This window comes from Salmo salar, chromosome 09, assembly GCF_965601325.2.
Source record: "Salmo salar chromosome 09, fSalSal1, whole genome shotgun sequence".
In the NCBI taxonomy this organism is placed as follows: domain Eukaryota; kingdom Metazoa; phylum Chordata; class Actinopteri; order Salmoniformes; family Salmonidae; genus Salmo; species Salmo salar.
In genome coordinates this window covers 34,712,264-34,727,567 of record NC_138299.1, presented here as the reverse complement: position 1 = coordinate 34,727,567, position 15,304 = coordinate 34,712,264, and the positions used below count along the sequence as shown (strand labels likewise).

The window sequence follows — 15,304 nt, the reverse complement described above, 5'->3', positions numbered from 1 at the left end:
TGGGGCTGTAGTGGAGCAGGTTGAGAGCTTCAAGTTCCTTGACGTCCACATCACCAACAAACTAACATGGTCCAAGCACACCAAGCCAGTCGTGAAGAGGGCACAACAAAACATATTCCACCTTAGGAGACTGAAAAGATTTGGCATGGGTCCTCAGATCCTCAAAAGGTTTTATAGCTGCACCATCGTGAGAATATTTACGGGTTGCATCACTGCCTGGTATGGCAACTGCTCAGCCTCCGACCGCAAGCCACTACAGAGGCTAGTGCATACGGCCCAGTACATCACCGGGGCCAAGCTTCCTGCCATCCAGGACCTCTATACAAGGCGGTGTCAGAGGAAGGCCCTAAACATTGTCAAAGACTCCAGCCACCCTAGTCACAGACTGTTCTCTCTGCTATCGCATGTCAAGCGGTACAAGTCTAGGTCCAAGAGGCTCCTAAATAGCTTCTACCACCAAGCCATCAGACTCCTGAACAGCTAATCAAATGGCTACCCAGACTATTTGCATTCCCCCCCCTCTCCTCCCTCTGGAACACTGCTGCTGCTGCTACACTGTTATTATCTAATTGTATTCGGCGCATGTGCCAAATAAAATTTGATTTGATGTTCCGTTCATATTTATGTTCAGTATATGAAGGTGGTGAGGTTCTGGAATACGCTTTAGTACCGTAGAACATAGAAATACAATTGTATGCATATGCTGTAAAATGACCTAAAGTAAGTAAGGTTCTAGAATGTCTAAGTTACATTGATTGAGACATAATCGAGTGAAAGATCACATTGAATATGATAATGTCACAGTGGAGGTTGAACTGGAGAAAAAGAATACATTCACTTTTGTCAACAAACAACTATGCTACCTCAATGCACAATTCAGAAGAAGGGGTGACAACCAAATATTGATTTTAAAGTAGACATTTAATAATGCATAAAAAAGGCTAAGCACCAGTATTAACACACATAAACATTATATACAACAATTGGCAATGTACAGCTAGCTACTTGGTATCAACAACAGATGAAGGTAAAGCAGTTGCTCATGCAGATCTTATGTGTACATATATCAAAGTGTTACCATGGTATCATCAGCAGTTTTCAGTTTTCAGAATAGACTGTCTATATGCATGAATATTCCTTACAGACACTTTTAAGTAATACTCTGCTTCAATCATCAATCAAATATGTATCCAAGAAGTACCAACCAAATATATTAAGTTTAAATATCTTTAATCAAAAAGTAAACCATAACCATTAAAAGCATTTACAGATTTTTTTTGCCATGTACTACAGCAATGGTAAAGTCCATAATAAATACAAAAAATGGCTACATACAACAAAATAATGAGGCTACTCAGATGCTTTTCACCCTGTCCAATGTTTGTCAGAAAGTGCAGGGAGAGGGAGTCTGCCAGACATTTTGTACAAACCCAATTAAAATGTTTCCTTAAACGTCTCTGAGACTAACTTTAGCAGAGACTTTCTGAAAATAAGAAAATCAGCCTAGGCACTTGTTGGGCAGAGAGAGAGAGCGGCCAATTTGATTGGCTTAGTCGCTGCTTCCTGCCCGACACCTTGAAGTCCCTCTCTCATACAGTCGTCATCAGTTTCAGCGAGCCCGCAGAACGGAAGCGGAGGATCTTCTTCTTCAGGTTGTGAGAGGCCTTGATCTTGACGAAGGCCTTAGCCTGGGCAGTGGTTACTTCCTGAGGCCCAGCGCCCTGCCCTGCAAACTGGGGCCAGTTCATCCCTCCACTCTCCTCAGAGTCACTGCTGGTAGTGCTCTCCGCAACAAAGTCCACCTCACTCAGGCTGGACTCGCTGTCCCCGAAGCAGTTGGTGGTGTAGTTGCTCCGCTCGTCCTCACTGGTGTCCATGATGGTAGAATGGAAGAGTGAGGCGCACTCTGCGGAGTACTCAGAGTCGCTGCCGGCCACGTAGGCGTAAGGGCTGGTGAACTGCGCGTTGGAGGGCAGGTACATGGTGGTGGTTGTGGAGACCTGGCCGAGGAGCTCCCTCTTCTGCCTGCGGTGGGCTCTCCTGAGGGCCTCGTCGTAAGGCACCTCAGTGATGGCTCTCAGCCTTCCACGGTTGTAGTCCTGTCCGCTTGTCCGCTTGTATTTGGGCTTGGCCACCACCACCTCCCTACCATGGTGGCCGTGATGCCTGGTCACAGTGGACCTTGTTGTAGACACCGTGGCCGTGTGTTTCTCTAGGACCCGGCCCTCAGGGATAGATGCTGGGATGGTGCGCTTGGCCCTGGAGGATGCCCCCCTCTTGGAGGAGACTTTGTGCACATGTTGTACCTCCTCAGGCTGACGAGACTTCCTAGACCCTCCAGATCGGTGACCGTTCTCCCTTGTCCCCGCCATCTCTGATGATACAGGCTCAGAATGTGCGTGCGTCCCCCTATGTGGTTTCAGGGAGGCGCTCTTCACCTTAACAATCTTGACGTTTTTGCCCCCCTTGCGGAGCTTGACCACCTGCCTCTGGGCGGGGATGTACTGGGCACTGACCATGTGACCCTGACTCTCATCCTGGCTCTGGGAGGAAGACCCCAGACTCACCAGCTCCAGCATTGGCCTCTTTTCTTTAGTGCTCTGGGCTGTATGAACTGAGACCGCAATGCTCTTAGGGCTTTTCTTGGGAGTGCCGGTTTTGGTGAGGTCTCTTGGCAGTGTCTGGCAGAGTTTAGTAATGTTTTCCTCTTGAGCATTAGGGAAATAAGATTGCTTTCTCTCTTTGGGGGAGGAGTTGGCATTGGGGGCGCCCAGGTCTTGGTAATCCTTAGACAGAGGACTGGTCGACGATGGAAGTCCTTTATTGGTTGACGCCTTCTTTTTCACCAGACTGTTGGTGTTGGTCACCAGGCTGTTGGTGTGAATGTCACTGCTGTTGATTGTGGCATATCCGTTCTGAGGTTGGCCCAAAGACTGGGACACCATCCCATTTTCTAAGAGGAGTTCCCCTTTGCTCTCCACTGACCACTGTCTCTGTTGAGAGCCTTTTCCTGGATCATTGTTACTAGCACCTCCTGCATGTAAACACATCTGCCAGGCTGGTTTGAGGTCAGTAACAGGAGCAGTCCACATTCTCTGTGGCTGCTGCTGTCCAACACTTGCCTGCCTCACACACAGACTACCCTGCCTTAGAATGCTCTTGGAGGGGTCTGTGCTGATGCTCGTCCGTGGCTTGTTGGTCCTAATGGGCTGAGCCCTCCTCTGAAGCAGGCTGAAGATATAATTGTCCAGTCGTTTATTAGCGGGCGAGTGGGAGGCAGACCAAGAAGTGCTCTGGGGCACCAGAATAGGCTGCTGCTCCAGTTTCTGACAGTCACTGGAGCCCTCGATGCAGACGCCGCTCTTTGACAGCCCTCCATCCTCTTTGAGGTGTTCGGCCAGAGACTGTAAGAAGATGGGGTTCTGTACGGCCACGGCGTGGAGGGGGCTGGGATAGCGGTACACTTCACTGCCGTTCTTGGCGATCAGGTCACAGTGGTACTTGGACTGGATGTCCTGAGTGGAGGTGTCTGTAGAGGGGGAGTAGGGAGCGGAGGGGGACCTCCTGACTGTCCCTGACGTCTGCTGCTCCTCACACTGGCCCTCGCACTCAGCACAGTTGCCCAGCTCATCTGAAAACCAGACAGGAGACAGAGTATAAGGACTACAGAACAACAGATACACCACTAGTCATTCATATGGAAACCAGACAGGACTACAGTATAAAACCGGGATGGGTAACTTTGATGGGGGGGGGGCACAAAAATCTGAACTCATCAAAAGGGGCTGCAGTGACAAAAAATGTTTTGTTCATTTCCTGCAATTCTCCACATTTTGCAATGGGGCATGGAGAACATGTTGTAGTTTTAATGCAAGTTTGTCGGAACTACACATTTTGCCATGGGTCGGAGAGAAGATATTTCTATTTTATATCTAATTTCCTGCAATTCAACTCCTTTTGCCATGGCGCAGAGAAAAACATTTGCAGTTTTACAGTGCATTGCCACATTTTGTTAAATTACAGCCTTATTGTAAAATGTATTATATAAACATTTTTCCTCATACCTCATAATGACAAAGCGAAACATTTTAGAATTTCTGCAAATGTATAAAAACAAAAACAGAAATATCTTATTTACGTAAGTATTCAGATCCTTTGCTATGAGATTCTAAATTGAGCACAGGTGCATCCTGTTTCCATTGATCATCCTTGAAACAACTTGATTGGAGTCCACCTATGGTAAATTCAAATGATTGGACACGATTTGAAAAGGCACACACCTGTCTATATAAGGTCCCACCGTTGACAGTGCATGTCAGAGAAAAAAACCAAGCCATGAGGTTGAAGGAATTGTCCACAGAGCTCCAAGACAGGATTGTGTCTGGGGAAGGGTACCAAAACATTTCTGCAGCATTGAAGGACCCCAAGAACACAGTGGCCTCCATCATTCTTAAATGGAAGATGTTTGGAACCACCAAGACTCTTTCTAAAGGTGGCTGCCTGGCCAAACTGACCAATTGGGGGAGAAGGGCCTTGGTCAGAGAGGTGACCAAGAACCTGATGGTCACTCAAGGGCTCCTCTGTGGAGATGGGAGACCTTTCCAGAAGGACAACCATCTCTGCAGCACTCCACTAATCAGGCCTTTATAGTAGAGTGGCCAGAGGGAAGCCACTCCTCAGTAAAAGGCACGACAGCCCGCTAGGAGTTTGCCAAAAGGCCCCTAAAGGATTCTCAGACCAGGAGAAACAAGATTTTCTGGTCGGATGAAACCAAGATGGAACTCTTTGGCCTGAATGCCAAGCGTCACGTCTGGAGGAAACCTGGCAGCATCCCTACGGTGAAGGATGGTGGTAGCAGCTTCATGCTATGGGGATGTATTTCAGGGGCAGGGACTGGGAGCTAGTCAGGATTGAGGGAAAGATGAATGGAACAAAGTACAGAGAGACCCTTGATGAAAACCTGCTGCAGAGCGCTCAGGACCTCAGACTGGGGTGAAGTGGCCCAGCCAGAGCCCGAACGTGAACCCAAACGAACATCTCTGGAGAAACCTGAAAATAGCTGTGCAGCAATGCTCCCCATCCAACCTGACCGAGCTTGAGAGGATCTGCAGAGAAGAAGGTGTGCCAAGCTTGTAGCGTCATACCCAAGAAGACTCAAGGCTGTAATCACTACTAAAGGTGATTCAACAAAGTACTGAGTAAAGGGTCAGATTTTTTTTTAAATTAGCAAACATTTCTGTAAACCTGTTTTAGCTTTGTCATTATGCAGTTTTGATGAGGATAAAAAAAATGTAATCCATTTTAGAATTAGGCTGTAACGTAACAATGTGGAAAAAGTCAAGGGGTCTGAATACTTTCCGAAGGCACTGTATAGCTCATTTCTTGCAATTCTACTCATTTTGCCATAGGGTGGAGAGAAATGTTTGCAGTTTTGATATGATATCGGAGTGAAAGTGACTAATAAAATTGCACTTTGTGTATTCTACTATTCTAACTCTCAACATTAAGTTGAGATCCCCCCGATTGGAAATTGATCCGCGGGCCTAGTTGCCCATCCATAGTATAAAACAACAGATACTGTACCACCAGTTACCACACCATTACCTCATTTCAACAATAATGCCACACAGAAGCTTACAGTAGGTGTGTAGTGTTGACAGGCTAAGCAAAGCAAACCATCCTCTCAATATGCTAACGAAGAAGGCAGTTGGTTTGGACATGTTAATGGTCCTTTTGTTTGTGTCTTATCATCACAGGTGTGGCTGTTAGTTAGAGCTGAGCCATCTGCCTGGCCTGGCTGGGAATCCAGCTCAACTGACATTGGCCATATCCCAAATGACACCGTATATAGTGCCTATAAGGCTCTGGTGCACTATGTAGGGAAAAGGGTGCCATTTGGGACACAAATAGTGTTTGGGGTTTCCTTCCTACTCTTTTTTCTCGTTTGAAACTGAATCAAAGAGTTGTCACAACAAACCCCACTAATGGCAATGACACCAAGGAAACTATTAGAAGTTGAACTGGGGCCAGCTGGAACAGAGCTGAGACCCAAGTTAAGTGGATATGTGGTGGGTGGGTGACTGCCTGACGGGGTCTTTGGGGGAAGAAGGAAAGAGTGTGTGTTTACACAGCAAAGGACATCAAAAGGATTCAGCCTGTGTGTTGCTCCCTAGATAGACCATGTGAAATAAGACACCAGGACCCTGTCATATCCATAGGCCCTAGGCTTTGCTGTGCTGTCTTATGCTAGGCTAGGCTGTCCAGTGGTGTTCTAGACTTTGCTATGGGAGGCTGTGCTGTGGGGGTCTATGTTGTGCTGTACTATGCTGCATTTCATTTTACTTCCTGAAATAATTTAAATGGAATTGGCCCAAACCCTGGTGCTATGGGGGCTGTGATGTGGGGGCTTCTCTCTCACCTGCAGATTTGAGCCTTCCCTCGGAGGCACACAGCGATGTGTCGAGGGGACTGCAGAAACAGGTGCTGGAGCGACAGTTGGACAAACACTCGCTGAACACCGAGTTGGAAGAGTTGGAGAGGGACCCTGAAGCACCGTCGCTCAGCTCGTAAAAGCCTGGATAGAGAGAGAGAGACAGCGACACCGAGAGAAAGGGCAGAGAAACAGAAGGGAAAATTTTAACACATTGATTTTACACACTTCATGGAGGAAGCTGTCATCCAACAATTTATTACATGACAGGCTGCGGCTATTAATATAATTAAGGCAGAAAATCTCAAGCACTTAAAAAAACAAGGCTTTTGTGTAGATAGGGTTTATACTAGATGGAATTTAGTTCTATTTGCACCGTAGCATACCCAACATCTGCTCTGTAATTTATTGGCACACTTGCTCGGTGGAATGCTAATTCTCTATGTGAGATGGTTGCCCATTTTGCAATTTTTTTTGCATTGGCAGTCATTTGTATGTCATGTTTGTATTCATTTGCTAAGACAGGCATTCTAAAACTTTTTGGGGCCAGGGACCCCTTTTGTGACAGCAAACTCATCAGGGACCCCCTTAATCAGAACACAACTCGAATGAGACCTTTTTTTATAGAATTTGTTTTTTACTGTGACTTTTGCAGTGCATGGCCAGACGAACCAAATCTTGGACCCTGGGAAGGTACATTTTCAGTTTTCAAGCTAATTTCCTGCAATTCTACACATTGTCATGGGGCAGAGATACTTTTTTCAGCTTTAAGGCTAAAATACTGCATTCGTACACATTTTGAGGCTGAAAGAATACATGAGGCACAGAGAAAAATATCAGTTTTGAAGCTTGAATTGCAGTGCATTTAGCTTCACATTTCTTTAAGGGGAATACAATAAGTATTGAGTTGAAAAATGTATAATTGGTGGAGTACTGTGGATACCAATATCCCTGTGAGCATCCCAGGCCAATGTTGCCCAGGGTTAAGAACATGAATTGTAGATTAAAGGAGCTATATGTAATATTTTTGCATTGTAATTTCAAAAAATGTAGTTAATACATCTACAGTAATAGTGTCATGATAGTGTTTCACAATATTTCCCCCCCAAAATGCTATTGGGCACACAAAAAACGTCTCTTGTCAAATTCTCTGGGGCAAGCAAATCTCTTGTCAAATTGACTGGGGCTGAGCAATATCTACATGTTTGAAGCTTGCCCCAGTTAATTTGACAACAAGAAACAGTCCGTATGCACCATTAGAATGCAATTGTTATTGCATGCCCAATAATAAAAAATATATTATTATACCCTATAAACTTATTCCACGGATCCCTTGGCCAACAGTCAATCTGTTGTTGTTAGTAATATTCATTTTTCAAAAATGAAACGTATTTTTTTTTTTTTAGATACACCACCCAACTTACGAAAATGGTTTGCTCCTACAGACAGTGAGTCATGTGGCTGTGGCTTGCTATATAAAGCAGGCAGACAGGCATCAAGGCATTCAGTTACTGTTATATTAAACCTAAGAATGGGCGGGCATCCCAAGAGGTGCAGCGGTCTAAGGTACTGCATTGTAGTGCTAGAGGCATCCCTACAGATCCGGATTCAATCCCGGGCTGTGTCTCAGCCGGCCACGACCGGGAGACCCATGAGGCGGTGAACAATTGGCCCAGTGTCGTCCGGGTTAAGCGAGGGTTTGGCCGGCAGGGATGTCCTTGTCCCATCGCGCTCTAACGATTCCTGTGGCGGGCCGGGCGCATGCACACTGACACGTGTGTCAGTTGGACGGTGTTTCCTCTGACACATTGGTGTGGCTGGCTTCCGGGTTAAGCGAGCAGTGTGTCAAGAAGCAGTGCGGCTTGGCAGGGTTGTGTTTCGGAGGACGCATGGCTCTCGACCTTCACCTCTCCCAAGTCCATACGGGAGTTGCAGTGATGGGACAAGAATGTAGCGTAATTTCGAGACTATTAAGCCGCACCCACTGAATTTAAAAAATATATATATTTTTGAACACAAATAAGGCGCACATGTCTATAAGCCGCAGGTGCCTACCGGTACATTGAAACAAATGAACTTTACACAGGCTTTAACCAAACACGGCTTGTAACAAAAATAAATAGGCTTTAACGAAACACGGCTTGTAACAAAAAATAAAAAATTAGCAGTAAGCTTTAGTTGTCTTTTTGCACTGAGTCAATTCCTCACACTGCTGTTTCCAACGTCTTATCATCGACTCATTAAGACCAAGCTCCCGTGCAGCAGCTCTATTTCCTTTTCCAACAGCCAGATCAATCGCCTTCAACTTGAAAGCTGCATCATATGCATTTCTCCGTGTCTTTGCCATGATGAGGGTGACAAAATGACTACCGTAATCAGAATGATGGGAAGTTTGAGAGCGCTCGATTTAATCTAAACAGTAAACAAAAAAGTTGTTTGACCTTAACCCGTTCGGCAATTTCATTGGTCTAATGAAAGCTTCATGCCGCCAAAACACTGAGCACGTCACAGAAAGTGTTTTTTTGGAGAAAAAAAAATTGATAGCGGGAAAAATCGATATATTAGCCGCGTCATTGTTTAAGCCGCGATGTTCAAAGCGTGGGAAAAAAGTTGCGGCTTATAGTCCGGAATTTACGGTAACTACAAAAATGGATATCACGAAATAGCGGTAAAAATAAAATAACTACAAAAATAACAAGTTCCTAAGTGACTTTGAGCGTGGTATGATCGTCGGTACCAGGCGTGCCGGTTCCAGTATCTGAGAAACGTCCAGCCTACTGGGCCTTTTTATGTCTAGGGTTTACCGAGAATTGTGCGACAATCAAAAAACATCCAGTCAGCGGCTGTCCTGTGGGTGAAAACAGCTTGTTGATGAGAGAGGTTGAAGGAGAATGGCAAAAATCATGCAATCTAACAGGCGGGCCACAAACAGGCAAATAACGGCGCAGTACGGCATCTCAGAACACACAACTCATTGATCATTGTCACAGCTGGGCTATTGCAGCAGACGACTACACCGGGTTCCACTCCTATCAGCTGAAAACAAGAAGAAGAGGCTCTAGTGGGCACGCCATCACCAACACTGGACAATTGAGGAGTGGAAACACATGGCCTGGTCTGATGAATCGCGGTTTCTGTTGCGTCATGCTGATGGCAGAGTCAGGATTTGGCATAAGCATCATAAATCCATTGCCCTGTTCTGCCTGGTGTAAATGGTACAGGCTGGTGGCGATGGTGTAATGGTGTGGGGAATGTTTCCCGGTACACATTAGGTCCCTTGATACCAACTAAGCAATGATTAACACCACAGCGTATTTGTAGCTGTTCTGGAGGCAAAGGGGGGTCCAAACCGGTACAATACGGGTGTACCTAATAATATATATATTTGTTATATATTTTAAGATCAGTCCACAGACCCCACTTTGAGAACCCATGTGTTAAAAACCCTATACCTTTGGGGGATTACACGTTCTGCAGTGTCCTCAACTACTTAAGTTGAAATGGGCTCCTGAGTGGCACAGCGGTCTAAGGCACTGCATCTCAGTGCTAGAGGCTTTACTACAGACCCTGGTTCGATTCCAGGCTGTATCATAACCGGCCCATAGGGCAATGCACCATTGGCCCAGCTTCGTTCGGGTTAGGGTTTGGCTGGGGATAGGCCGTCATTGTAAATAAGAATTTGTTCTTAACTGACTTGCCTAAAAGGTAAAAAAATATAAAATAATTATATATATATATATATATATATATATATATATATATATATATATATATATATTTTTTTTTTTTTTTTTTTAAATCACTCAGTTGACAGATCCTACTAATCATGTCTAGTTTCCCCAGGGTAACATTCTGAAGTAGAACCTTTAGAATCCATTCTAATTCTATTGTAGAACCAGACTAACCTGAGCTTGGGCGGCTGTCTGTCTCCACGTGTTCACGTGACGCCTCCGTGTCCAGCCGGAGGTCACTGATCTGCCTGTCCAACTCCTGCAGCTGATTGATCAAACCAGCATCTCTTCTTCTCAGGCAGTTCTGGAGGGAAACACGCGCACAGGTAACACAGTTAGTTACAGTTGTACAGCAACTACATCTAGTTCTGCCTTAGCTCTTGTCCAGGGTGTTGCTTGTTAACGCTGAGCCTTCAACCCTGGACTACATCTAGTTCTGCCTTAGCTCTTGTCCAGGGTGTTGCTTGTTAACGCTGAGCCTTCAACCCTGGACTACATCTAGTTCTGCCTTAGCTCTTGTCCAGGGTGTTGCTTGTTAACGCTGAGCCTTCAACCCTGGACTACATCTAGTTCTGCCTTAGCTCTTGTCCAGGGTGTTGCTTGTTAACGCTGAGCCTTCAACCCTGGACTACATCAAGTTCTGCCTTAGCTCTTGTCCAGGGTGTTGCTTGTTAACGCTGAGTCTTCAGCCCTGGACTACATCTAGTTCTGCCTTAGCTCTTGTCCAGGGTGTTGCTTGTTAACGCTGAGCCTTCAACCCTGGACTACATCTAGTTCTGCCTTAGCTCTTGTCCAGGGTGTTGCTTGTTAACGCTGAGCCTTCAGCCCTGGACTACATCTAGTTCTGCCTTCGCTCTTGTCCAGGGTGTTGCTTGTTAATGCTGAGCCTTCAGCCCTGGACTACATCTAGTTCTGCCTTAGCTCTTGTCCAGGGTGTTGCTTGTTAACGCTGAGCCTTCAGCCCTGGACTACATCTAGTTCTGCCTTAGCTCTTGTCCAGGGTGTTGCTTGTTAACGCTGAGCCTTCAGCCCTGGACTACATCTAGTTCTGCCTTCGCTCTTGTCCAGGGTGTTGCTTGTTAATGCTGAGCCTTCAGCCCTGGACTACATCTAGTTCTGCCTTAGCTCTTGTCCAGGGTGTTGCTTGTTAACGCTGAGCCTTCAGCCCTGGACTACATCTAGTTCTGCCTTAGCTCTTGTCCAGGGTGTTGCTTGTTAACGCTGAGCCTTCAGCCCTGGACTACAGCTAGTTCTGCCAATGACATCTACAGTTGGCAGAACTCCGAGGGTGTCTCAGAGAGAGTTGGGATATGCAAAAAAAAACATTTCCAATTTACACATGAATATTAATACACACTTGTAAGTAAGTAGCCTTGGCTTGTGCGACCCGGAAAGGCTCCTGCTCCTATCTCCTGTTTCTGTAGCATGAGTCAGCTTGATGTACAAGTACACCCCCTGGATGCTAATCTATCACAGGGCCTTACCCCCAATCTATCTCCTTACTGCTGAGTGCCAAGCAGAGACGCATTGAGTCCCATTTTTACAGTCTTTGGTATGACTCTGCCGGGGATGGAACTACCAACCTTCCAATCTCAGGGCGGACAATAACCACAAGGCCACTGAGTTGTACATGTGTGAAATAGGACAAATATAATCACCAACCAAATTATTATTATAGCTTAATCCATAGTGTTGTTCTGTATTGCAACAGAATGTTTAGCTCCTTGTTTTTGGTTCCATTTCTGATGAATTCCATAGCCTTGAATGTTGGTCATTAAAAGTAAGTCTGTAGTTACTGTGCTGCAAGTCTTCAACATCTTGGCGAGACCATGTTGCCCTATCAGAACCCATTAGTATCCCAAACTAAATTAGAACCACGTCTTGTGGGAGCAAAACAATATCTCCATCAAACACGCAGGTTATGTGGAACAGCCAGGGTCACACATGACATCACCCAGGTCATGTGGTGGTTACATTCCTCCATTCCGCTCTAGACTGTGGTTTGAATTCAAAGACCAACTGAAAATGTCAACCCTGAAGGCTCAGTGACTGCAGACCCTATTTACATTCGCTACATTTGTGACAATTATGTGACTACAGACATAGGATACATTACTCCCAATTACCTGCTAGTCATCTCAGGAGGCCTGTCCCCTGTGCATTAAGCATTTCAGCTACCATTTGCTCCATGACTGAGCCCAGTAATGACACGCACGTGCGCACACACACACACACACACACACACACACACACACACACACACACACACACACTCACACACACACACACACACACACTCCTGGCTATATTGAGATGCAGCCCTTCCTCTCTCTGCAGCAGCAGCAGATTGGCAGGCCATAAAACCAGGCCTCTGACAGGAGGCAGTGGGTGATTTATGTGCTCTGAGCATGCTATGGCTTCAGAGACCATTTCCACACAAAGTACCATTTGGGAAAGGCATCTCTAGCAGAGGCAGACCAACGGTTGTTTTGCTGAATAAAATTACCCTCCCACTGGGTTGACAGGGTGACTGAACAAACCAGTGAGGATGTGTAAATGTCAACATTTTATTTTATTAGGGAATGTCTGTGCAGGCTGAGAGTGAGATGGTCTGTAATAATAGAATGAGAATTGAAAACCAATCGGATTTAATTTAGGCCTACAATAAACCCTATGGGGGTAGGGTATAATACAACAACTGCAACTTTTTCCCCCAATACATTTTAATACTGAGTCCATTCATGATTTTTGCCCTTACTGCCTAATTGAACCCAGGTGTGTTTTGGTCGGTTTAAATGGCCTAATCTCAAAGAACCAGCCAATAACTCCTTGGCATCCTTTAACAGCAGCAGGGGGTGGGAGATCTGCTTGTAAAAGTTACTTTCAGTCGCCCCATCCATTGTAACGCATCAGTAAGACTCATTCAAGCGGCAGGACCCCCTCACAGACCACATGAGTTTCCTTCAGGAAGTTTGATTTAAATAGCCATCCTGCTATTCTCTATCATTTCTGTGGGAACCTCTTGTCCTCTGGAGACAATTGCTTGCATTTATTTATAATGACAGATCGATCTAATGGAATCGTTCATTATTGTAATCATTAGAAAATAATTACATTGAACTTTTCCAAAATATTAGGTTACTAATGTATACAGGATTTTATCTGTGAGTGAAAAAAAAAGCCAACAGCAGGTCATATGCTACTAATGGGCCACAATTACAAAAGTAGTCTGGAAATCTAATTTACAGGCCTGTTTTTTATTTTAAACTTATCATAGACATATACCACAATCGTTGACAGACTTCGCACCTCTTGTCTGCGCCTGCCTGATGAAGCAAACTCAACGTCGCCAACTTTTATCATGTTCCGCTATGTTCTCATTTTGCCTGGACGTGAATGGACTGGAGCTGCGACTCAGTCAGAAAATAGACCACTTGTTGAACAATTTGGATGGTCTCAATCCAACAATACACTAATAGAGATACTTGTATTTCACGACAGCTTTTGAAATGTAGGCTAACCAAAATATAACGGACGCAAATAAAACTCAGCCAAATGATGACCATAAGTATTAACGTTATCCCAAACACTTTGATGGAATAAATACATTACTTTATATTCAGTCTACATACCAGTTGTTTTCTTAGCAATAAAATATTTTCTTCTAGAAGTTTTTCCTCCGAGTTCAAGTAATTCTCCTCGTGCGTAACGCACATTAGATCTACTGTTGGTATAGAGTACTCCTGGTGATTCAACACATTTCTGACCAGTAATTCCTGTCGCTGTCTCAAGTATTCCAGCTCTCCGAGACCGGCTAGAGTGGCTTCAAATCTCTCCCGAGTTCGCACCCGATCCATCTCTGCCTCTATTCTTTCCCTGGAGCGCTTATCGAATTGTCTCCTTTCCCGCAACTGTAATGTGCAATCCTTGGAGGCCAGCATCTCTGCAACAGCAGCCGTTTGTTTCATTGTATCCATATCCAAGAAGCGACGATTTACAACATGTAACTGGCAACAGCAGGCCACATACAATCACTGTGAAGAGCCTAGAAAATCATGACGCGTGTCAAAAACGTTGATGTGCAGACGCACATATCATGGTCTAACCTTTCAGACCACTAAATGACTTGTCCATAACTTTTGTCTGGTGGAGCGGCTATCCCAACAGCCTGTATACACTGGACACAAACTGCGTGCGTAAAACTGGTCCGTTTGATATTCAAACACCGTCGTGGTCTCCAAGATAAACGGACAAATCTAAGTGCTTTTCAGTTTGCACAAATCAGAAAAAGCTGCATGATCAAAACGTGAAAGTTTCAATGTAATGTCAAGTAGGCAGTGTGTAGATGCTTCTCTGGCAAGCAGCTCGCACTGTTCTGATGACAGTGGTGAGTAGCGTTGAACCACCTCTCTCTTTGGAGACCCATCTACATTCTCCGTGGTAGCAACATGTCTTAGTGCCTGCCCTTCTTAGTTTTCTCCCCTTCTCCCTAATTGATCGACCCTTCCCCATTTCTGTGATATAAAATAATAACTTAGAGTTACAACCTTAATATATGATTCGTTTAATGTTCTTGCAGATATAAAATGTGCTGTATTGAATATAATTCGCCTAACAATTGCAACTAGGCTAATAATTCTAAGAGCTGAGATTCTGCAGTCAGCGTTGTGACTATTGAATCTTTAGTAGGCCTACATATGAACTATAAATCAATCGATGACAATAAATGCAAAAACAACTATGTAATGCGCAATTACCCGTATCCTGTTTGTAAAAGGTGTGGCAAATTATCAGACTAGCCTGGCCAAATGTAAAATCTGATTTGCAATTAAAATGTGTGAACATGCGTGCAATTTGCACCTATTAATTGCGTTTTATTAACAATTCATTAGGCAATTATGTCATTTTTATTAAGACAAATATGGTATGCAAAGGGTGTGCCTTTTTTCCAATAAGAATGAGGTTGTGTTCTCTACCTAAAGATGAGGGCGCCATCCTGTGTTAAGAAACCCCAGGGAAGAACAGAGGGAGCTTCGACAGGCTACATTGTTTGGAGCGCATTTAACCCTACAGGTTCTTAATGATCTTTTCTATTGATAAATACTATTTTCATGACATTTAAAGGAAAGAGTTTATCAATATG

The 15,304-nt window shown here is 44.8% G+C and overlaps 1 protein-coding gene across 1 annotated transcript; it reads right to left on the bottom strand.

Moving 5' to 3' along the window:
- Positions 1-902: 902 nt before the first annotated feature.
- LOC106611242 (dapper homolog 1) lies at positions 903-14,338 on the bottom strand. Its single transcript, XM_014211239.3, has 4 exons — positions 13,794-14,338; positions 10,336-10,465; positions 6,419-6,574; positions 903-3,631 (listed from the first exon to the last, which is right to left on the bottom strand). The coding sequence occupies exons 1-4, from the start codon at positions 14,136-14,138 to the stop codon at positions 1,590-1,592; spliced, it is 2,673 nt and encodes an 890-aa protein (XP_014066714.3). The 5' UTR covers positions 14,139-14,338; the 3' UTR covers positions 903-1,589.
- Between the last annotated feature and the right edge of the window lie 966 nt (positions 14,339-15,304).